The sequence below is a fragment of the Chiloscyllium plagiosum genome, chromosome 17 (genome assembly GCF_004010195.1).
Source record: "Chiloscyllium plagiosum isolate BGI_BamShark_2017 chromosome 17, ASM401019v2, whole genome shotgun sequence".
Classification (NCBI taxonomy): domain Eukaryota; kingdom Metazoa; phylum Chordata; class Chondrichthyes; order Orectolobiformes; family Hemiscylliidae; genus Chiloscyllium; species Chiloscyllium plagiosum.
Genome location: NC_057726.1, coordinates 5,731,985 through 5,757,387, shown reverse-complemented (window position 1 = coordinate 5,757,387; position 25,403 = coordinate 5,731,985). Strand labels below are relative to the sequence as shown.

The 25,403-nt window shown below is 44.4% G+C and overlaps 1 protein-coding gene across 4 annotated transcripts in view; it reads right to left on the bottom strand.

The window, feature by feature from the left end:
- Positions 1–25,403, bottom strand: part of cdh11 (cadherin 11, type 2, OB-cadherin (osteoblast)) — a 242,668-nt gene that overhangs the window by 93,014 nt on the left and 124,251 nt on the right. For all 4 annotated transcript variants that reach the window (XM_043706549.1, XM_043706546.1, XM_043706548.1 and 1 more), the window contains one exon: positions 19,236–19,662. In XM_043706549.1, the coding sequence (XP_043562484.1) occupies positions 19,236–19,463 (228 nt within the window). In that variant the 5' untranslated portion in view covers positions 19,464–19,662. The remainder of the gene's footprint in view (positions 1–19,235; positions 19,663–25,403) is intronic.

Genomic DNA, 25,403 nt, shown 5'->3' with positions numbered 1-25,403 from the left:
TTTAATAAAAAAACGCAAATTCTCTTCCCAGTTCTGACGCGCAGAACTAACAACCCATCTCAGTGAGATTTCAATCACCACCTCTATATATAAGACATGCCTTCTTGCCAAAAGAAGCACTGCATCCACACAAGTAGGGTTGATCCAGTGTAACACGTCATTGGGATCTACAGCACAGAAAAAGGACCTTCAGCCATTGAGCCTGTACTGGTGAAAGCAATGATCTAACTACTTTAACTCTATTTTCCAGCACTTGGTCCACATGTCTCGACATCACAAGTGCACACCTAAATACTTCTTTGATGTTTTGAGGGTTTATTTCCATACCACCCCTACAGGCTGTGAGGTCCAGATTCCCACCACACTCTGGGTGAAAAAGATTTTCCTCACATCCCCTCGAAACCTCCTGCCTACTCCCTCAGTCATCGATCTTTCCAGTCTACCCTACCCACGCCCCTCATCATTTTCTACATCTCAATCATATCCCCTCTTAGTCTCCTCTGCTCTAAGGAAAACAAAGCCAGTCGGTCCAATCCCTCTCCCGAACTGAAACTCTCTCGCCCAGGCAACATCCTGGTAAATCTCTCCACTGCAATCAGATCCCTTCAAGAATAGGGATTCCTCCTGTTTTATCCAGCTGTCTTTGCATTTTGGTCTTTATTTTGAAGAAGCTGTACTACAGAAGTGAGGAGATCATGCTCAAGTAGTAGAACATCTCAAGTCAAAGATCAGCTGGATAAACTATGTTCAGTTCTGGGCACTGTTCTTAGGCAGGAGAGGTGACTTTACAAGTGGGAGATGGTGAAGGGGTGGGTAGTTACAACACAGATTCAGCAGCATTGCACCTACACATTTTGTTATTCGCTCATGGGATGTGGGGTTCACTGGTAGGGGCAGCGTTTACTGTTTCTCCCTCACTGAGAAAGTGGGGGTGAACTGCCTTCTTAAACCGGTACAGTCCATGTGCTGTAGGTAGACCCATAAGCCCTTAGGGAGGGAATTCTAGGATCTTGATCCAGCGGCAGTCAAGGAACGACAATATATTTCTATGTCAGGGACGGTGAATGCCTTGCTGGGGAATTTGCACATGGTAGTGTTCCCGTGTATCTGCTGCCCTTGTCCTTCTAGATGGAAGTGATTGAGGGTTTGGAAGGTGCTGTCTGATGGCCTTTGGTGAATTTCTGTAGTGCGCATTGTAGATAGTACACAGTGGTGTTAGGAGTGGATGCTTGTGGATGTAGTAGGTGGAGGTAGGTAATGCAGATGCTGGAGATCAGAGTCAAGATTAGAGTGGTGCTGCAGAAGCACAGCAGGTCAGGCAGCATCCTATGATTCAGGCAAAAGCCCTTCATCAGGAATGCAGCTGGGAGCCTCGGGGGTGGAGAGATATATGGGAAGGGTGTGGTGCCAGTCAAGTGGCTGCTTTGTCCTGGATGGTGTTGAGCTTCTTGAGTTTTGTTGGAACTGCACTCATCCAGGCAAGTGGGGAGTATTCCATCACACCCCTGACTTGTACCTTGTAGATGGTGGACAGGCTTTGGGGAGTCAGGAGATGAGTAACTCACTGCAGATTCCTAGACTCTGACCTGCTCCTGTAGCCACAGTATTTATATAACTAGCCCAGTTCAGTTTCTGGTCAATGGTAGTCCTCAGGATGTTGATAGCAGAGTATTCAGTATCATTTTTTTGCCACGGGGCAGTGGCTAGTTTCTCTCTTGGCGAAGATAGTCATTCCCCAGTATTTGTTTGACATGGATAATTAACATCAAATAGTTAGTCAATTACAAGCAACAAAAATACGAATTCATGGTAAAGCTCAGCATCTGTGAAGAGAAATCAGGAGTTAACGTTTCGGGTCTGGTAAATTACAAAGGCAAGTTGAATGGACCTTGTTTTATATCCCCTTGACTATAAAGGACAGAGGGGGTGATCTGTACAAATGTTAATAATGTTCAAAGGATTCAGAAGGTAGGAAAGCAGAATACATTTCCTCAAGATTAGAAAATCAAGAACAAGGCAACAAAATCTGAAAATTGGAGCTGGCTTCAGGAGAGAAGCTCGGTAGCACATTCCCACACAGAGGCCAGTGAAAATTTGGACATCATTCCCCCAAAAAAAGATTGATTGCTGAGGAGCAACTAGACTTTTCAAAACCATGAGATGTTCTTGTGATGATTTCAGGAGTCACGGCATATGAACAGGTGAGTAAAGTTGATAGACAGATTGATTCATTGAGCAGTGGAACCCACTCAGAGGTTGTTCACAATGTTGTTAAGCCATCTTTATTCCTTCCTGACCGCTGAGGTTTCTCAGGTGTCACCCTCAGCCCGTCCTTTTGTGGCAAATGTTTATCGATTCACACACACACCACGACTCGGGCACTGAATCACAGAGGGTCATTCCAATTCTGAAGGTATGCTGCTTTGGTGGAAATCATAACCTTCAGGTGAGTTGCTGAACATGATGCTCTGTCTGTACCCGTGTCACAAATAGATGCAAACAATCTGCAGAAGATGAACATGTTATGTACGCGTCAATAACCACAAACTAAGTTACCATTAAATTTTCCCTCCTCCAAGATATTATTTAACACCAGGCTTAATTATTCCAATGCACTACTGGCATGCTAGTCATCTTCTGTAAGTTCCAGGTCATCCAAAATTCTGCTGCTGCTGACATGCACCAAGTCCTGTGTGTTTATCATTCCCATATCTATTGAGCTACATTGACTCCTCCTCATCCTTGCTTCCAAGTCCCTCCATCTCTCTGTAAGCTCCTCTAGTCGTGTAATTTTCCAACATGTCTATATTTCTCCATTTCCAGCCTTTACACCATTCACAACTTTAGTTGCTCCACCACTGGTGTCCATGTCCTGAGCTCCTTTGAGCCTAAGTTATGCAATTCACTCCTTAAACCATTTCAAACTCCATCCCCTTTGAACTAGATTTGATGACTTGGGCCAATAGCCTTTCCCGCACACAGAGCACGGCTGGAGATCATCAGCAGGCTTTTTTTTTAGACTTGTGAGAGACAGGGAGGAGGAGCAAAAGAAACGTATGGTGTGGATGCCCAGTTCAAAAGACTAAGGGCTCATTAAAGGTGGAGAAAAAGAGATGTAAAATGGGGGTAAATTAACTCTGAAAAGATCAGGACTGGTTCTCCCTACTAAGAGTCGAAAAGTGTGATGCGGGAAAAGCACACAGGTCAGGCAGCATCCGAGGAGCAGAAGAGTCGAGGTTTTGGGCATAAGCCCTTCATTGATTCTCCTGCTCCTCGGATGGTGCCTGACCTGCTGTGATTTTCCAGCACCACACTTTTCGGCTCTGAGTCTCCAGCATCTGCAGTCCTCACTTTCTCCCAAATAAGAGTAAAGTCAACCAGCCATGAACAGGACAAGACTGTGGATGGTTGTTGGGGGGGTGGGGGGAGGAGCGAGTAGGGGATTTGGAGGAAGGGAGACATGATAAGAGAAGTGCACAGCAGGCAAGTTCTGAAGTTCTGGAATTACAAACTTTGAGTCTGTAAAGTGCCTGAACAGAAAATGAGGTGTTGCTTCTTTTGCTTGTGTTGAATCTCACTGGAACATTGCAGGAGGTCCAGGACAGAATTGTTAACACAAGGGCACAGTGATTTTACTGAAATGGCAAGCAACTGGGAAGTCAATGGTTATTCCTGTGGTCAGAGCAGAGGTGTTCCACAAAGTGGGAACCTAGTTTGTGTTTGGTCTCACCAATGTAGAGGAGACCACGTCATGAGCAGTGAATGCAGTAGACTGAATTGAAAGAAGTACAAATGAAACACTGTTTCACTTGGAAGGTGTGACTGGGCAATTGGACAGTGATGAAGGAGGAGGTGAACGGGCAAGTGCTGTACCTTTTACAAAGTGCCGCGTGGGAGTGAGCTAGCATTTGGAGCGATGAAGGAGTGACCCAGGGTGTCAGGGAGAGCGTGGTGCCTGTGGAATGCTGACAGTGGAGGGGAAAGGAGGATGTGTAGGTAGTGGCCTCTTCCACCACAACCCAATAACCCTCTGAAATGCCTGGCTCTCTCCAGTTGCAGTCTCCTCAGGATTTAACAACCTTGATCATTCCGACCTTGGTGCGCATGGTGGCCAATGTCCTCACAAGACTTGGTGTCAAAGGTTATGTGATAGTTCTCCTGTGAAATGGGGAGGCTAGACTGCAATAAAAAGGGCATGGGGAGAGCACATGTGGAGTACTTCTCTTTGTTTAAGGAAGAATCTGAGTGCATTAGAAACAGTTCAGCTGAGGTTTACCACACTAATATCCAGACTCGTTACCTTGTGAGGAAATGTTGAATATTATCCCTGAATGTTGCCACCCAAGTTGACAGGGTTGTTAAGAAGGCATACGGTGAGTTAGCTTTTATTAGTAGAGGGACTGGGTTTCGGAGCCACATGGTTATGTTACAGCTGTACAAAACTCTGGTGCGGTCACATTTGGAGTATTGTGTACAGTTCTGGTCACTGCAATACAGGAAGGATGTGGAAGCTTTGGAAAAGATTCAGATGAGATTTACTTGAATGTTGCCTGGTATGGAGGGAAGGTCTTTTTTTTTAGATTAGATTACTTGCAGTGTGGAAACAGGCCCTTCGGCCCAACAAGTCCACACCGACCCGCCGAAGCGCAACCCACCCATACCCCTACATTTACCCCTTTAACCTAACACTATGGGCAATTTAGCATGACCAATTCACCTGACCCGCACATCTTTGGACTGTGGGAGGAAACCGGAGCACCCGGAGGAAACCCACGCAGACACAGGGAGAATGTGCAAACTCCACACAGTCGTCGCCTGAGTCGGGAATTGAACCCGGGTCTCTGGCGCTGTGAGGCAGCAGTGCTAACCACTGTGCCACCGTGCCGCCCACTAGGAAAGGTTGAGGGACTTGAGGGCTGTTTTTGTTAGAGAGAAACAAGTTGAGAGGCGATTTTATTGAGACATATAAGATAATCAGAGGGTGAGATAGGGTGGACAGTGAGAGCCTTTTTCCTCAGATGGCGATGGCTAGCACGAGGGGACATAGCTTTAAACTGAGGGGTGATAGATATAGGACAGATGTCAGAGGTAGTTTCCTTACTCGGAGAGTAGTAAGGGCATGGAATGGCCAGCCTGCAACAGTAGTAGACTCGCCAACTTTAAGGGCATTTAAAATATCATTGGATAAACATATGGATGAAAATTCAATAGTGTAGGTTAGATAGGCTCCACAGGTTGGAGCAACATCAAGGGCTGAAGGGCCTGTACTTTGCTGTAATGTTCTGTGTCCTCTATGTTCTAGACTGGGCTTGTATTGGTTGGAATTCAGAAGAGTAAGAGATGACTCAATTGACACATATAGGATCCTGAGGGTTCTTGGCAGGGTGGGTATGGAGACGGTGGAGCATGGGAGCATCTAGAACTGAGCATCATGGTTTACTAATCTGCGGACAGAGACAGAGAGGAGAGAGCTTTCTTTCAATTGTTTGGAACTCTCACTGTAGGAAAGCAGTTAAGGCAGAGTTTTTGAAGCATGTTAAAGTACAAACAGATTCTGGATAAGTAAGGAGTTGAAAGGCTATCCAGGTAAGCAGGAATGGTGGTAGAGAAAGGAACACATTGCCAGGACTTTAGGGGACAATATTGGACAACAGAGACCAGAGAGTCAGAGTGACTGAAATCTAAGGAGTGAGAAAGATGGAACTTCTGAAGCTGTTCCAGTTTCAGTAACATCCATTTAATATCATAGCATTCAGTACTTTACCATTTAAACAATTAATTCAGTAATTTATTTGAAATCCAAGATGGTACCAGAGCATAATGACATTATGCACTTTTCATTCTACCTCGGTACAGGTGACAATATTAAATTAATCAAATAAATCAAATCAAAACAAAATAATCAGATCAGTGACGATTTCACTGAACGGTAAAGCTGGTTTGAGGGCCACATGGTCACTGCCTGCTCCTAATTCATATGTTTGTATCAGAAATGCTACATAAACACAGGATGTTGTACTACACCAAGTATAATTGCTATACTTGACTTCAAATTGCAGTTCACCAGGATGCAAAAGGCATTGAGATGATTTAATCAACACAAGTTAATCTTTGTGGAAGAATTTACTAGGATGGACTTAGAGAAAATCAAGGGTTTGAGCTATAGGGAGAGGCTGAATAGGCTGGGGCTGTTATCCCTGGAGCGTCGGAGGCTGAGGGGTGACCTTATAGAGGTTTATAACATAATGAGGGGCTTGGATAGGATAAATAGACAAGGTCTTTTCACTCGGTTGGAGGAGTCCAGAACAAGAGGGCATAGTTTTAGGGTGAGAGGGGAAAGATTTAAAAGGGATCTAAGGGGCAACATTTTCATGCAGAGGGTGGTGTGTGTATGGAATGAGCTGCCAGAGGGAGTGGTGGAGGCTGGTACAATTGCAACATTTAAAAGGTATCTGGATGAGTATATGATTAGGAAGGGTTTAGAGGGATATGGGCCAAGTTCTGGCAAATGGGACTAAATGAGGTTAGGATATCTGGTCGGCGTGGATGTTTTGGACTGAAGGGTCTATTTCCGTGTTGCACATCTCTATGACTCTAAGTTGAACACTCCAAATCTAAGGATCAGGAATATAAGATCGCCACTAATAACTTTAAAGAGAAAATGCGCTACTTCAAGAATAGTTGAGGGGAGTAGCTAAGTCCACTAAAGGAATGTTAGCCAGGAAGACAAATGAGAAAGGAATAGCAGAATATGATGAAGGAGTTTGATGAATAAAGCTGATAGGCAGCTCACATGAAGCAGACTAGTGAGGTCATTCTGTATAGCCCCCTCCAGAGGCTACAGAGACAGTGACAGGAGAAGCTTGGGTAATGCAGCCAATGCAGTCATCATCTCAGCATGCATGCTCCTCGCTGTTTTCCATGTCCTGTCCCATCAAGGTCCTCTGCAGCAGAAAGCTTCTGTGACTTCAGTGTTAAACATGCAAGTGCAGCAGGCAGTGAAGATGGCAAAAGGTATGTTGGGCTTCTTAAGGAGAAGATTGATGGCAGAACAAGGATGCTTTGCTGCAGTTACCTTGTTAAGACCACATCCTGGAGGATTGTGTGCAGTTCTGGTCTCCTTACCTGAGGAAGGATGATCTGGCAACAGAGGCAGTGCAACAAGGGAGGCGGTGGTCTCATGGAGTTATCACTGGATCGTTAATCCAGAGACCGAAGCAATATTCTGGGGACCCAGGTTCAAATCTTGCCTCAGCAGATGGTGGAATTGGAATTCAATAATTGTCTGGAATTAAGATTCTCATGACCATAAGTTGATTGTTGAAAAACCCCCTTCTGGTTCACTAATGTCCTTTAGTGAAGGAAACTTCCCTCGTTACCTGGTCTGGTCTACATGTGACTCCAGACCTACAGCAATGTGGTTGACTTTTAACTGCCCTCTGGGCAATTAGGGATGGACAATAAATGCTGGGCCCAGCCAATGACACCTTCAATCCATGAATGAATCAAAGTTTTACAGGGTGGAGTACTGATGTAAGAAGAGAGACTGACTCGGTAAGGACTATGTGCACTGGAGTTTAGAGCAATGAGGGTGGACCATACAGGAACATGTAAAATTCTAACAAGGCTAGATTGGATGAATGCAGAAACAATGTCCTCAATGGCCGGGAATCCAGAACCAGGGGTCACATCTCAGGATAGAGGGGAGCCCTTTTAAGGCTGGGGTGAGGAGAAACTCAGAGAATGGGAAGCCAGTGGAGCTCTCTCCCACAGAGAGTGGCTGAGGTTAAAAGACTGAAGGTTTCAAGAAGGGGTTAGTTGTAATTCTTCATGCTAAAGGGATCAAAAGATATGGGGAGAAAGCAGGAACAAGGGACTGCGTTGGATGGTCATTCACCCCACTAACACCAATTGATCTCTGCCTATATACTCGGTGTCGGTGTGTCCTCTCTCACTGCACCTGCAGCAGTCCGAATGCTTTTAATTTATAATAAACCTGTTGGGCTATAATTGGGGGTTGTACGACTTTTAGCCATGATGGTGGAGTAGATTTAAAAGGCCAAATGACCTCCTCTTGCTCCTATTTTCTATGATTCTATGTTTCTAGTCAGCTCTCAAACAGTCTATCCTTTCCCCAGAGTCTGGTTGCAGTCCATTAATGCACAGTGGTTCAACAGGTATTGGTCCCAGTCAGTGCAAGTGTTTGAGCTGGTGTCAATGAGGGTCACATCAAATGACAAGACCACTTCATTATTGTACCGCCTCTCTCCTCCTTATCCACCTGGAGGTGCAGTGGCTGGGCAGTTTGGAGTCATGGATATCGTCTGAACTTGGAAGGGGAAGGGGTGCCGGGTGGTAAGTTGCAGTGAGTGGAGAGTGAGAGGTTGCTGGTCTCCCTTTCACATGGACAGCCTGCCTTTAAGGAATGCAGACTGCCTGTTCCCCATGATTCCCAACATAATGCCGATAAACCCCATCCTGAGTGAAGGGGTAGCCAGCAGTGAGGAATCCACTCGGCTCCACGCTACAAGTCATGGCCCTGAGGTGGAGACACCAAATTTGCACCCTTACCCCTACCAACAGGAACAGGGAGAGGCAGGTCAAAAATTACCATCCCCACCCACATCCAAACAAATCCGGGCAGATGCATTTTTCCCCCTTTGTATCTTGCTTCACAGTGAGCTACAGACAAAACACTCTTCAAACTAAATTATGCAAAACAAGCCTGAGAGTATTTAACACGTTTTATCTGTCATTCGATTCCTCACTGTTTTACTGCAGCTACTAAACCTGGCTGAGCAGCACTACTAAAACTGTAATGGTAGAATTCTGTTTGCATTGTAAAGGGTTCTCAGAATAGATAATTCGAGACCTCTTTTACAAGTCAAGCACATGGTGACATTTACGAGGGAGTTTGAGGAACAAGGTTGAAGGGAAAGAGCAGGGTGATGGGCTGAGAGGGGGTGGCACAGGTACACAGGTGTCAGCTGTAGCTCTGTGGGCAGCACTCTCACCTCTGAGTCACAGCATTCACAACTCAAATCCCACTCCAAGATTCTTTCAGCGCATAACAGCAGTGCTGCATTGAACAGGGTGCTGGCTGGCAGAGGAGGTGGTAAACCAAAGCCCTGCCTTGCCCTCGTGGGTGAACCTCAGAAATTCTGGGAGACTACGTTCAAGAGGAGCTGTATCCACGCCACCGCCTGCCCTCAACCAATGTGAATGAGACGGATGTTGATTTGTGGGATCTTGCTGTGCAGAAAGCTTCGCACATCGCCACCATCCCTACAATTTGAAAGCACTTTCCTGGCTTCAAAGCATTTTGCAACGTTTTGAGGTCAGGAACGGCGATAAGAGAAATGCAGTTCAGTTCCGAGCTGTGGGGATACTTTAACGGGGTCAAGAAGGTACAACAAAGCCTTGTCTTTCTCAGGTGGCTCAGGAAATTCAGCATGTCTATAAGGACCCTCACCAACGCTTACTATCTGGGTGCATAATGACCTGGTATGGCAACTGCTCTGCTCAGGACCGTAAAGAACGACAGAAGGTTGTGAACACAGCCCAGACCATCACAGAAGCCAACTTGCCAACCATGGAGTCCACTTACATTTGACATGAAAAGGCTGCCAACATCACCAAAGACCCCCTTGCACCCCGGTAATGCTCTCCTACAACCTTGTCCATCAGGTAGAAGATATATAAATTTGAACACACGCATCAACAGGTTCAAGAACAGTTTCTTCCCTGCTGTTATTAGACTGATGAATGGACTCTCTAACTTCAAATAATATTGATCTTGCTTTGTACAGCTGTAACCTTGGATGCCTTACTCTATCTAAACACCCTATGATCTGTATGTCCTTGCTGACTATGATCTGCCTGTACTGCGCACAAAACAAAGTTGTTCACTGTACTACAATGCGACTACAATAAATTCGATGAAGTAAATGAACATGGCTCTCTATCTCTCTCGAAGCAGCATGAGGTCTGGTGCCAATCTTATAAAACAGACAATCTCCCATCACTATCTCCTGCACGCTCTGGGAGGTATACCAGGTTTAGAGCAGATTGTTTGCTGGTTTCCATGTAACTGACATAAGGCTCCATCACGTCAGAGAAAAGTGATTTAAGCAATTAAACTCCCTAAATCTGTGTGGGGAAAGAGTTTCTTCATGCACTCTTTGAGAGCAGGAGAAGGAGTAAAAAATGCTGGAGTGAAATTCCAGGCCAATAATAAATCAGAAGACTCAGCATCATCTTTGTCCTAATTCTAAGAGTATTTTTAAAAGAAATATTTATGGGATACGAGCAGTAACTGCTTCTTTTGCCTCACTCAAGAGAGCAACTTATTTTTGGGTGGAATGGGGAGTGTGCACCCGATTGCCTGGGAATTTTTGGGACTTTCTGCTTTTATTCCTGTACCTCATGGCGTGTGCATTGAAACAAAGTGAATGAGTTCAGATCCTCGAATACCATTAAACTGTCAGGTTTGGCACAAAAACAGAAATTGCTGGAGAAACACAGCAGGTCTGATAGCTGGAGAGAAAGCAGAGCTAACATTTTGGGTCCAGTGATCCTGACATTCTGTTTTTTGCTTTTGAGATTTCCAGCAGCCACAGTTCTTGGTTTTATAGTAGGGTGTGGTATCCATTTTGCTCATTTCGACACTGACAAACAGGAAAAAAAATCTGCCAAGCCCGAATTTCAATTCTCTTGATCAGTGACATACTGAGAAAGAAGTAGGACAGGGCTTAAAAGGTTAGGGTCCCAAGTGGAGTTACAAGCTGAAATGATGAGCTGGCAAGCTTTTCACCAGCAATGAGTTATAACAGTTCTGTCTGAGTTATAACATCTTCTCCCCCACTTTAACAGACAGGTCATCGCTCTCACAGCCTCACCCTCTAACTCCTCACAATGCTCACAACAATTTCCAAAGGGCCACAGAAGAAAAATAATCTGGGAAGTGTATTAAAAATATTTAATGTATTGTTATTACTTGACAATGTTATTTTTAAAGCAGAGGTAAATGTGTTTTGGTTATTTGTTTTACGAAGGTGACTTGCGTTTTTCCAACTTATTTCTTTAAATATTGGGTCTAATCAGCATTTCCAACAAATCATCTGAATTAAACTAAATGACAAGATAGACTACTTAATTTCTGGCTGTTTCCTAAATTGAGATTTTATGAACGAGAGACAACTTTCAGTCTCTGTCTTACTGCGGCAACTAGCAACATCACATACTTTGCAAAATGTACTGTAGTTTGTAATTGAATTGTTTAGCACTCCTTCTGAGACTGCAATCTCTGTGATTGTAATATGTGAAGATACCAAGAGCTGTAACAAGCATCTATTGAATATTTCAGTAATACGTGGCTCATGTCTAGCTCTTGGGTTAAGAGAGCTAATTATAGAGAAATAATTATCACCTCATTGGGTATTAAAAAACCTTTGAAGGTTAAAAGCCTACCACTGCATCCACAGTAGATCACAGAGGCAGATCAGATCAAGGTTAATAGCATTGTTGTTTAGAAAGAAACAATTCCCAAATCCCAGATATCACATCACTGTTCATTTGCAACATCTTACAATTTGGAAAAAGGATCTTCAGCACAACACAGTAACTTTTCTTTCTCTCTCTTTTACTATCTCTCTTGCCTTAGATGAAGACTGTCACCCTGAGTATTTTTTCAGGCTTTCTGTTTAGAGGGGTGGCATGGTGGTTCAGTGGTTGGCACTGCTGCCTCATAGTACCAGGGACCTGGGTTCAATTCTACCCTTGGGTGACTGCATGGAGTTTGCATGTTCTCCCTGTGTCTGTGTGGGTTTCCTCCTGCAGCTCAGAGGTGTGTAGTTAAGTAGGTTGGCCGTGCTCAATTGCTCCTAGTGTCAAGGGACGTACCAGTGAGGTGGATTAGTGATTGGAAATGGAGAGTAGAGGGATGGGCCTGGGTGCGATGCTTTTCAGAGGGTCAGTAAGGAATTGAGTTGAATTTATTGTCATGTGTACCGAGGACAGTGAAAAGCTTTGTCTTGCAAGCAATACAGGCAGATCGCACAGATAAGTAAATAATAGGTAAACAGCGGCAAAAAACAAAAACACAGGTACAGGTGAATGCTAAGAGTTTGTGAGTCCATTCAGTGTTCTAACAGTCGGATAGAAACTGTTTTGAAACTGGTTGGTGCGTGTATTCAGGCTTCTGTACCTTCTTGATGGTAGAGGTCGTAGAAAAACATTGCCAGGGTGGGATGGATCTTTGAGAATGCTGGCGGCCCTTCCTTGATAGCGGGCCTGGTAGATGGATTCTATAGATGGGAGGTTGGCCTTTGTGATTGTCCGGGCTGAGTTCACCACTCTCTGTAACCGTGTCCGATCCTGAATGGTACAGTTGCCATACCAGGTAGTGATACATCCAGACAGAATGCTCTCGATGGTCTACCTATAAAAGTTGGCAAGGGTATTGGCTGTCATGCCAAATTTCCTCAGCTGCATGAGGGAGAAGAGATGTTGTTGGGTTTTTGTAACCAGTGCGTCCACATGAAGAGTCCAAGAAAGCTTGTTGTGGATGATCACTTCCAGGAGCCTGACACGCTCCACTCGTTCCACCTCTGTGCTGTTAATGTGTAGGGGGGGGATGAGTAACATCCCGCCAAAAGTCAATGATGAGTTCCTTGGTTTTGCCGGCATTGAGAGCTAGGTTGTTCCTGGTGCACCATTTTTCCAGGCCTTCCACCTCTCATCTGTAGCCTGTTTCGTCGCCATCTGAGATTCGACCGACTATGGTGGTGTCATCAGCAAACTTGTAAATGGCATTAGTCTTGTATTTGGCGATGCAGTCATGGGTATACAGTGAGTACAGTAGGGGGCTGAGTACACATCCTTGGGAGGCTCCAGTATTGAGTGTTAGTGAGGATGAAATATTGTCCCCAATCTTCTCTGATTGTGGCCTGTGGGTCAGGAAACTGAGGATCCAGTTGCAGAGAGTGGGATTTAGTCCGAGATCACTAAATTTAGCAATCAGTCTCGAGGGGAAAATAGTGTTGAAGACTGAACTATCGTCAATGAGTAGGATTCTTATGTAGCTGTTCTTAGTGTCAAGATATTCTAAGGAGTAAAAAGCAAGTGATATGGCATTTGATGTGGATCTGTTGGTCCAATAGGCAAATTGGAGTGGGCCAAGAGTAGTGGGGAGGCTGGAGTTGATTAATGCCATGACCAGCCTTTCAAAGCACTTCATAACCACCGAGGTTAGGGCCACTGGGTGGTAGTCATTGAGACATGCTGCATGAGCCTTCTTAGGCACAGGGATGATGTTGGCCCCTTGAAACAGCCAGGGACAGTGACCTCCTGCAAGGAGAGGGGAAAGATGTCCGAGAAGACCTCTGCCAGTTGATCTGCACATGCTCTGAGTGCACGGCCTGGTACTCCGTCTGGTCCCATCGCTTTCCTTGGATTCACACAAAGGAAAACTGATCTGAGCCCTGATGCAGTGACTGTTGGGATAGGTTCGTCAGGACTTGTCAGAATAGGTGTTACCTCTCTGCCGACATTCTGCTCAAAGCGAGCAGAGAAGGCGTTGAGATGATCTGTCATTGTCTGCTATCTTGCACTGTCTCTTTTTAGAACTTGTGATGTCATTCAGTCCTTGCCATAGTCGCCGGGTGTCTGTCTGGGTCTCTAGATTGGATCGGTATTGGTCCTTGACTGTCTTAATGGCTCTGCTAAGGTTATACTTGTACTTGAGTGAGTCTCCTGATCTAAAGGCCTCACGCCTGGTTTTTAGCAGGTTTTGTATGTCCTGATTCATCCAGGGTTTCCTGTTGGGGAACACTCAGATTGACTTCCTTGGTGTGCAGTCCTCCACACACTTGCTGATAAAGTCTGTGACGGTGGTGGTGTACTCGTCCATGGTACCTGCGGCCTGTTTGAACATGGCCCAATCAGCTGATTCCAGACAGCACTGGAGTTGATCCTCTGCCCCCTCCAACAAGCACTGGACCTGTATCCACAAGGGGGTCTCCTGGTTGAGCTTTTGCCTGTAAGCCAGGAGACGAAATACGGCATTGTGGTCGGATATCCTAAAATGAGGGCGGGGGATGGAGCAGTAGGTATCTTTCACAGTGGTGAAGCAGTGGTCTAAAATGTTCAGGTCACTGTTGGGGCAGGTAATGTTCTGATGGTACTTGGGCAGCACCTTCCTTAGATTGGCCTGATTGAAGTAACCAGTTACAATAAACAGGGCCTTGGGGTGTTCTGTCTCCAGGGTGTAATGGGAGAGTACAGCACATCCAGAGTTTCCTCAACCTTTCCTTGTGGCGGTATGTACACAGCAGTTAGTATAACAGCGGGAAATTCCCGTGGTAGATAGAAGTGGCAGCATTAATAGTAAGGACTTCAAGGTTTGGGGAGCAATGGCTGCCCAGGGCTGCAATGTCCATGCACCACAAGTTGTTGATTAAAAAGCAAACCCCTCCACCCTTTGTCTTACCCGAGGACGCTATACAGTCCATACAAAGGATAGAAAAGCCATCAGCCTGAAGTGCGCAGTCGGGAATGGATGGGTTGGGCCAGGTTTCTGTGAAGCAGAGTGCGCAGCAGTCCCACAGTTCTGAACGTGCTCAATGGGTTGAATTGCCTTGTGCACCTTCTCTGCAGCCGTAACATTGTATTCCTCGCTCTGTTCTATTAGCCTAATGCACTTTGTATGGTACGATCTGCTGTACTGCATGCAAAACAAAACTTTTCACTGTACTTAGGTGCATGTGACAATAATAAATCAAATAAAATCAAAACATAGCCTTTGATCTTCAATCTTATTGAAAATGAGATTTCTTTTTCTAATGCAACATTTGAAGGCAGTGCTGTACAACGGTGATGTCACTAGGCAAGTGACTGATGGGTCCAAACTAAACACACACTTGTGGGGTCAGATCCTACAACAGCAACTGGTCAGATTTAAAATCAGTGACTAAATCTCAAATATTCCGACCTCTGAGCCAGGAACGCAGGGTTCAAGTTCCTCCTGCTCCAAAGCTGTGATGATATCGCTGAGTAGGTTGTTTCAGTGAGAAATTATAAAGCAAGTGTCAGTGATGTGACTGTGACTACTATCGTGGATTGTTGTAAATCCCATCCGGTTCGTAATTGTCTTGGGGTAATGAGTTCTGCCATCCTTACCCAATCTGACCTACACACATGACTCCAACCCTACAGCAAAGTGATTCAATTTTCAGTGCGCCCTGAAATGGCCGAACAAATCATTCATTTCCTGAGCAGTTGGGATGGACAACATTTGGCCTTGCCTGATTTTAGAAAGGTATAATGGTGACTACAGAAACGGCAAACCTGGTAGGAAAATGGCAGAAATCGCTTGGGTCTTAGGAGTCCTGTAATTATCAGGAGTCAAAAATAAAAAAAAAAGACATGCACTTATCGAATACTTTGAAGTGATTCACTGCTGTAAAGAGGGAGACGTAGCTGTCAATTTGCACACAGAGAGTTCCACAAACAGCAATGAGATAATGAGCATAGAATCCAGTTTTATGATGTTGAAATATTGGCTGTGACACCAAAGATTATTCTCCTGTCTTTAACTTCATGAAACCTTTTATGGCCACCAGAGAGGGTAGAAAGGGGCTCATCAATCTGAAATAAATTAGCATTAATAAAGAAATAGTACAGGAGAGATTAATGGGATTAAAAGACAACAAATCCCCAGGACCTTATGACCTATATCCTAACGTTTTACAAGGAGGTAGTTATAGAGGCTCATAATGGATTTGATTTTCCGAAAGTTAGGAATGGTACTGGCCCCTGTAGATTCTGAGGAAGACTTAAATAAATATAAGCTAACTATTAGAGAGGGAGATGGGAAAATAAACTCCAACATTAATAGCAGGAATAAGCAAAAATGTAAAATTAGGGACTTGCTACAGGACACTTAGAAAATTATAGTATGGATTTATGAAAGGGAAATCATATTTGACAAATCAGTTAAGAGTTTATGACATTATTGAATAGAAACCAATGTCTGTACTGTGTTAAGATCTAAAAAAAAATTGAGTTGCCAGACCCAAAGTTATTGGACAGAATTTTGGGAGTATTTTGACATTATAATAATGGTTTTCTGTTCATTAATAAATCCTCAATTCGACAGCAGGAATAAATAGGTCATTTTCAGACTGACATCCTGTAACCAGTGGAGGTATCACAAACATGAGTGTTTGGGCCTCAGAAATTGACAGTCTACATCAACAACTCAGATGAAGAGACTGAGTATCGTTTCACCACCATTGCTCATGATATAATGTGACGTGGGAAATTGTACAAGCAGTGAGACTGCAAATGGATTGATACAGGTTAAATGAGTGGGTAAAATGTGGAATATGCCATTGAGAAATATGAAACTTTCCACATGAGTTGGAAAAATGTAAAAGTTGAATATTTTTTATAAATGGCAAGACAACGTATTTGCATTCAGAGGAACCCAAGTGTTCCTGTTCATGAACCATTGAACGCTCAGATGTAGGGATTGTAGAGCAAGCAATTCCGATGGCAAGTAGTCTGATATGAACATCCACATAAACATACAATTTACGTCATTCGGACCAGCTTCTCAACCACTCAATGAGATGCTGGTCTATTGGTCGTTATTACAAAAGGATTGATATATAAGAGTAAGTCCATCTCACTATGATTATACAGCACATAATGAGTATGGTGTGCAGTTTTGATCTCCTTATCAAGGATAGGATATATTTGCCTTAATTGTTTGCGAGACTGATTATTGGGTTCAAAACCAAAAGAATCACAGATGCTGTAAATCAGAAACAAAAACAGACATTGCTGGAAAAGCTCAGCAGGTTTGGCAGCATGTGTGAAGAGATTTCTCTCCACAGGTGCTGCCAGACCTGCTGAGCTTTTCCAGCAACTTCTGTTTTTGTTTACGATTCCTGGGTTGTCTGATGAGGAGAGATTGCATAAACTGGATCTAAATGCTTAAATTCTCAGCATAGCGCTTCCCAAATGTTTTCCTACACTTTGATGCTGGGATGTTGATGCGACTGAGGAGTGAGAGAAGGAGGGGAGGGTGGCAGGGAAGGTGAGAGTTAAGGGGCAAAAATTCAAAAAAGCGAACCATAGCGAACAAAGGAAGTTCAGGATAGTACGAGATTCAAAGAAAAAACAGATGGAGTTGCCAGAAATAGTAATTCCGAGGTTTATAAATGCATAAAGAAACTGATAAGGAAAGGAGAAACAGAATATGAATGCAATTGAGTCAAAAACAAAACATAAAATACAGCTGTAAAGACTCCTACATATGCATTGAAAGGAAGTGGTTGGTTAAAATAAACGTCTATCCATTAAAGACAGAATCAGGAGGATGCACATAATGCAAACAGAAGTTGCTGGTGAATCGCAGTGAGCCTGTAAACATCTAGAGGGGAGAAATTAATGTTTTGAGTCATTGATCCTTCATCACTGATCTCAAGTAATGACTCTGCTGTTCTGATGAAAGGTCGGTGGTCTCCAAATATCAACTTTGCTTCTCCCTCCACAGGCGATGAGTTTCTCCAGCACTTCCTGGTTGCGTTTCAGGTTTGTGAGAAGGATAGCTGGGAGAGGGAGTATTGAGAGCTGAGGGGTCTGAGAGATCCGTGGTGCGCAGTGAGATGGGGGAGGGTGGCGCCGTAGGCGTGGGGTTGGGTCTGTCAGAGCAAGGCGAGGTGGTTGCGACACCAAAGGTGGGAGGCCCCTTCCTCCTCCAATCTGCAGGGTCCATAGGATGCAGTGTTCGGGACTCTGACCTCATTTCTTTGGCCCACACATGCCAAGTCTTGACAAGGAAAAGAATTGTGTGTGCCGGTATCGCTGGGCCACAATGCTAATTCCAGGGTTGACCCACCTGAGGGAAGTCTCTGCAGTCATCACTGGTGCTACAGAAGAGAGGGAGCTTTCAACTCCTTCCATCTGGAACCCTCACCTTAGATACTAAGAAGAATGAGAACTGAATTCTTTAGGTTTTGACCAGGTAGATATTACAAAAATGTGCACATTGACTGGAGATCCTAGAACTACAGCCAAGACTCTCCGAAAAAGGGTTTGATCATTTGGAACCGGAATGAGAAGACAATAGACAACAGACAACAGGCAACAGGCAATAGATGCAGGAGTAGGCCATTCTGCCCTTCAAGCCTGCACCACCATTCATTATCATGGTTGATCATCCTCAATCAGTATCCTGTTCCTGCCTTATCTCCATAACCCTTGATTCCACTATCCTTGAGAGCTCTATCCAACTCTTTCTTAAATGAATCCAGAGACTGGGCCTCCACTGCCTTCTGAGGCAGAGCATTCCACACACCCACCAGTCTCTGGGTGAAGAAGTTTCTCCTCATCTCTAAATGGCCTACCCCTTATTTTGAAGCTGTGTCCTCTGGCTCGGCACTCACCCATCAGCAGAAACATGTTTCCTGCCTCCAGAGTGTCCAATCCTTTAATAATTTTATACGTCTCAATCAGATCCCCTCTCAGTCTTCTAAACTCAAGGGTATACAAGCCCAGTCCTCCAATGTTTCAACATAAGATAGTCCCGCCATTCCAGGAATTGACCTCGTGAACCTACGCTGAGAAGAAATCTCTTCACTCAAGAGCAGGTGAATCTTCAGAGTTCTCCAGAGTGTTGTTGTGTAGAATTGAGGGCTGAGGGGTGACCTTACAGAGGTTTATAAAATCATGAGGGGCATGGATAGGATGAATAAAACCAAGGTATTTTCCTAGGTTAGGGGAGTCCAAAGCTAGAGGGCAGAGGTTTAAGGTGAGAGGGCAAAGACTTAAAAGGGACCTGATGGGCAACATTTTCACACAGAGGATAGTGCGTGTATGGGGAACAAGGTGACAAAGGAAGGGTGGAGGTGGGTACAATTACAACATTGGAAAGACATTTGGACAAGTATATGGATAAGAAAGGTTTAAAGGAACATGGCAGGCAAACGAGAGTAGTTCAGATCTGGAAACCTGGTTGGTTTGGTTAATTTGTGTTGTTTGACTCTACTATTCTACACACAGGTGTTGTGCACTATGAGAATAAAGCGATATATCTATAGAGTGGGAAGGTGGAGCTGAGGTGGAGGATCAGCCTTAGTTTTATTGAGCAGGCTTGAAGGGCAGAATGGCCTACTGCAGCTCAGATTTCTTACACTTCCATGAGAAAATGGAGGAGGTAGTGGTCTTACCCTGCCCACGAGCACCGGATCTGGACCTGTGTACTCCTCTATAACAAAGAACTGATTCCACACCCAGCCCCTCTTGGATCTGTGAAGCACTTGACCTTTGACACCGAGTCCATGGCGAGGTCGAGTTGACACTTGGGAGCTTGTGGAATTTCTCACGAGGGCGGAGTGACTCCAGTGGACAATGCTTAAGCATGCCAGGAAACAAGGCAAATAAAAGTCTCGCCTCATCTTGCTTCAGATTGGCTCGTTTTTTTTTGGTCTGTTGAGTTGAGCTCAGTAGTCAGCCGGGACTTGGGAAGGTCCAGAACCACTGAGTGGCCCTAACCCCAGAGTGATCAGGGGATTTGATGTCAATGCCTCTTCATTAGGATTCCTTGCTCAGTAGATCATTGCCAGTCTGCAGGGTGGGCTGTGCCAACTTTATTACCTACAAAATCACAAAAAGAAAGAGAAATCAGATTAATAGATCTTCCCTGAAGAAGCAACAGTTAATCTCCCACTCTACAATGGACTGAAACGTAGCCCAGAACATTTCCTCCTTTTGAGTTAAGACCATCAATCCAAAAACAAACAGAGCCACAATACCAGGGTATCACAACACAGAATGTTCAATGAGAGTTAGTACAGAATCTTTCTAATGATGAGGCTCAGACAGTAGCCTCTGTTGTGCAGTGTGCAGTTAAATGCAGAAGTCAGACAGTTGCTCCCTGAGATTCCATGTTCTCTTAGAAGTTTTGTTAACAATAGCACAGTGGCTCAGTGACTTAGGTCTCAACTCCTCCCTCTGCAACTGGATCCTCAGCTTCCTGACCCTCAGACCGCAATCAGTGAAGATAGGGAACTGCACCTCCTCCAAAATAACCCTCAGCACTGGATCCCTCCATTAGAACGTGTTTTCAGCCCCTACTGTACTCCCTGTACACTCCAAAACTGTGTGTCCAAATTCCAAATAAACACCATCTACAAGTTTTCCTCAGGCAGCTTAGGAATTTCAGCATTTCCATAAGGATCCTCACTAACTTTTACAGATGCACCATACTGTCTGGGTGCATAACGACCTGATACAGCAACTTCTCTGCCCAGGACGATGAGAAACTACAGAAAGTTGTGAACACAGCTCAGACCACAATGGAAACTAACCTCCCATTCATGGACTTCATTTACAATTCCCGTTGCCAACATCATCAAAGACTCTTCTTACCCCGGTAATGCTCTCTGACAACCTGTTCTGTCAGGCAGAAGATACAGAAGCTTGAAAACATGCACCAATGGGTTCAGGAACAGCTTCTTCCCCACAGTTATTAGACTGCTGAACTTGTTAATGTCGACCTTGCCTAGCGCATACCTGTGCGCTATAACCTGTATGCCTTACTCTGTCCAAGTTTTTTTAACCCTATGATTTGTACATCCTTGCTTACTATGATCTGCCTATAACTGCATGCAAACAAAGCTTTTCACTGTACTCAGATGCACATGTGTATAAATCAAATCAATCAATCACTAGTAAGCACTGGTACCTCACAGCACCAGGGACCCAAATCTGATTCCTGTCCCAGACGTCCGTGTGAAGTTTGTACATTCTCCACATGTTTACATGGGCTTTCTCTGGACGCTCCGGTTTCCTCTAACAGTCCAAAGATGCGCGCGCGCGCGCACACACACACACACACACACACACACACCCCTAAGCTAATAAGACAGCACAGAGGCTCAATAAAGAGCCTGGGTTTGATTCCAGCCGCCTCTCCCAGTGTCTGCGTGGGTTTCCTCCGGGTGCACCGGTTTCCTCCCAGTCCAAAGATGTGCAGGTCAGGTGAATTGGCCATGCTAAGTTGTCCATAGCGTTCAGGGATGTGTAGGTTTGGTACATTAGTCAGGGTAAATATAGTGTAGGGGAATGAGTCTGGGTTGGTTACTTTTCAGAGGGTCAATGTGGACTTGGGCCAAATGGCCAGTTTTCACACAGGGATTCTGTGAACACACAGGAATGTACATACAGTGGAAACACACAAACACACCCCCAGGAATACATACAAGCACACACAAAAATGCACATACACACACACACAAATGAATGCATGCTCATATACAATGACAGGAATGTGCCCACACATACACAGTCACCTCTACATGCACTCACAGAAACACTTAGGCAGATACACAGAAGAGACATCCAGGACTGATGGATTAGCTATCTTGCTATTAATTCATCTGTAAAGTCCTTGGGACATGATTAATTTCACAACATCAAGCCATCAAAGGAAATGTTTTCCCTTCACACCACTGGAATTGTTCGAGACAATGAGATAAATGTGGTAGAGAAGGCACTGAAATTAAAGAATGTCCATTTCTTCTTCTCCAGTGATTTTGTGGGAAAATAAATAAACAAGCAAGCATTTCTCTATTGAGCAAATCGGAATGAATACAACCATTGCCTCCAGTTTACTGAGATTCGTAGTGGAGAAGATTGCTGTTTTACACAGTGCCACAAGTTTTTTACCAGCTGCTTCAGACGGCAGTTGTGAACGTCAGTTTAGCATCTAATCCAAAAAAAAAAGCATCTCTGACTGTCCAGCACTCTTGCATTACTGCACTGGAGTCTGTACTGTTGTTAGGCGAACGTGAGGACTGCAGATGCTGGAGATCAGAGTCTAGATTAGAGTGGTGCTGAAAAGGCACAGCAGGTCAGGCAGCATCCGAGGAGCAGGCCTCATTCCTGATGAAGGGCTTTTACCTGAAACATCGATTTTCCTGCTCCTCAGATGTTGCCTGACTTGCTGTGCTTTTCCAGCACCACTCTAACCTAGACTTTGCACTGTTGTTGTTAACTTCCATCACTCTATTTCCAGGCCTTATAACAATCTCAAGGGTGACTGCATTCCTCAAAATCTGATCTCTAATACAACCCTGATTTTAATTTCTTCACCACTGGCACCTATGCCTTCAGTCCCCAAGTTCCTGAATGTGGGAACTTTAAGTACTCTTGTCCTTTAAGTACTCAAAGCTTGTATTGTCAATAGAAATTGAGCAGTTTTGGCTTATACTGTCTGTAGTTTAGGAGGATAAGAGGAGATCTAACTGATGTATATGATATGCTAAAAGAATTGTTGAAATAGACATTGAGAGCACATTACTTTATGCGGGGCAATTGGGAATGAGAGGTCGTAGTTTAGGGTAAGGGGACGCAGATTTAAAAGAGACATGAGGATAAATTACTTCTCTCAAAGGGTCGTGAATCTGTGAAATCCACTCCCCCAATGCTGGGACATTGGGTAGATTTAAAGAGGCGATAGACAGGTTTTTAATGAGTAATCAGATAAAGGGTTATGGAGACCAGGCAGCAAAGTGGAGTTGAGGCCAAGATGAGATCAGCCATGATCACATTAAATGAGGGAGCAGGCTCAAGGGGCTGAATGGTCTCCACCTGCTCATGGTTTTTATACACTTGTCAAAAGTAAACTCAAATCAAATCCAGGCCATTCAGCCCAACAATTCCACACTGACCCTCCAACACGTATCCCACCCAGACCTGCACCCCTACCCTACATTTCCCCGGATTAATGCCCCTAGCCTACACATCCCTGGACACAATGGGGCAAACTGGCATGGCCAGTTCACTTGACCTGCATATCTCTAGACTGCGGGAAGGAAACAGAGCACCCAGAGGAAACCCACGCAGACACGGGGAGAATGTACAAACTCCATACAGACAGTCGCCCGAGGCTAGAATCGAACCCAGGTCCCTGAGACACATCAGTGCTAGCCACTGAGCCACTGTGACACTGACAAGCTCTTTAACTCAGTTTTTGCAGCCCATCGTAAAAACCTCTCCTGTCTTGAATGCTGATTGAAAGCAGTTGCAAAATGACATGAAGTTTTTCATTATTTTAGAGCTGCCATGGAAATGTACGCAGCTGTTAGTGTATGCTTCCCCATTCTGCTCTGTGTTGGCAAAGCAGAGATTCTAAAAGGACGTAAGTTAAAAATCACATACCACCAGGTTATAGTCCAACAAGTTTATTTGGAAGCACTAGCTTTCGGAGCACTGCTCCTTCATCAGGTGGTTGTGTAAGCAGCGCTCCAAAGCTAGTGCTTCCAAATAAACCTGTTGGACTATAACCTGGTGTTGTGTGATTTTTAACTTTGTCTACCCCAGTCCAATACCAGCTCCTCCACATCAAAAAAAAGGAAGTAATTTAGACTTGTCAGGACCATTTCACAAGGCCACCCCTTTAGTTTGGCTGTTTATATACACATTTTTGCATTGCTCTATAAGAAACCAAAATGTTTTGAATATTTCTGAGAAAATCTGAGAAATTGGAGAAAATCTCTTCAGTTAGAGGTATGGAGGATAACAGGAGACTCGCAGACAGCTGTCATATAATGGATTACAGGGGGCAGCACGGTGGCACAGTGGTTAGCACTGCTGCCTCACAGTGCCAGAGACCCGGGTTCAATTCCTGCCTCAGGCAACTGTCTGTGTGGAGTTTGCATGTTCTCCCCGTGTCTGCGTGGGTTTCCTCCGGGTGCTCCAGTTTCCTCCCACAGTCCAAAAATCTGCAGGTTAGGTTAATTGGCCATGCAAAGTTGTCCATAGTGTTAGGTGAAGGGTAAATGTAGGGGAATGGGTCTGGGTGGGTTGCTCTTCAGAGGGTTGGTGTGGACTTGTTGGGCCGAAGGGCCTGTTTCCCCACTGTAAGCAATCTAATCAAGGCATGCAAAATGGAATCTAAATGCAGGTCATCCTTAATCTTATTAAATTGCACCCTAGACTAGACAGGCTGTGTAAATTTGAGTCAGTCTAACAATTAATAATTTTCACTTTATTAAGCAAGCGAGGAATCAAATTATATTTTGTTTAATTGTGGTTGACTGTAAAATAGCTCCTATAAGGGAGAAGGTAATATGGACTATGTCAAGAGTGAGGTCATGGGCTCATGATTTTATGGTTGTTTTATGGCTCAGGCTAACATATGAAAGACTGCTTCAAGGTAAAAATATAGTTACTCAGAGACACAGCTGTGTTTTAAAATGTTTAAGTTTTGTAACTTGAAGATGTGTAGCATGCCTACATATATATATATTATGCATTTTATATTGGAGTGAGGCTGTGTTTTGTAGCCCTCTCTTTCTTTGGATCTTTTTGCATGTATCAATTGGGACAGCCTAGATGACAGTTAATTATTCACTTGCATTCAAGATTCGGGGATTTCATTTCAAGACTGGGGGCAAACTTTTCAGGCGACTGGAGAAAGATTTTACAAAGATATGAGGGGCAACTTTTTTACATAGAGAGTGGTTCGTGTGTGAAATGAACTTCCAGAGGAAGTGATGGATGTGTGTACAGTTACAACATTTAAAAGATGTTGGAATAAATACATGAATCAAAAATGTTTGGAGGGATATGGGCCAAATGCAGGCATGTGGGACTAGTTTAGTTTGGGATTATGGTCGGCATAGACTGGTTCAAAGGGTCTGTTTGACTCTATAACTGCAGCATGGAGACAATCTATGGAAGTGGTAAGCATAGTGGATAAAGAGTGGAGCTGGAAAAGGCACGGCAGGTCAAGCAGCATTTGACGAGCAAGGCAGTTGGCGTTTTAGGTCGGAACCTTTAATGCAGGTTGCTTAGCTCCTTGAAAGTGGAGTCACAGGTAGATAGGATAGTGAAGAAGGCGTTTGGTATGCTTTCCTTTATTGGTCAGAATATTGAGTACAGGAGTTGGGAAGTCATGTTGCTGCTGTACAGGACATTGGTTAGGTCACTGTTGGAATATTGCGTGCAATTCTGGTCTCCTTCCTATCGGAAAGATGTTGTGAAACTTGAAAGGGTTCAGAAAAGATTTACAAGGATGTTGCCAGGGTTGGAGGATTTGAGGGAGAGGCTGAATAGGCTGGGTCTGTTTTCCCTGGAGCGTCGGAGGCTGAGGGGTGACCTTATAGAGGATTACAAAATTATGAGGGACATGGATAGGATAAATAGGCAAAGTCTTTTCCCTGGGGTTGGGGAGTCCAGAACTAGAGGGCATAGGTTTAGGGTGAGAGGGGAAAGATATAAAAGAGACCTAAGGGGCAACTATCTCACACAGAGGGTGGTATGTGTATGGAACAAGCTGCCAGAGGAAGTGGTGGAGGCTGGTACAATTGCAACATTTAAAAGACATTTGG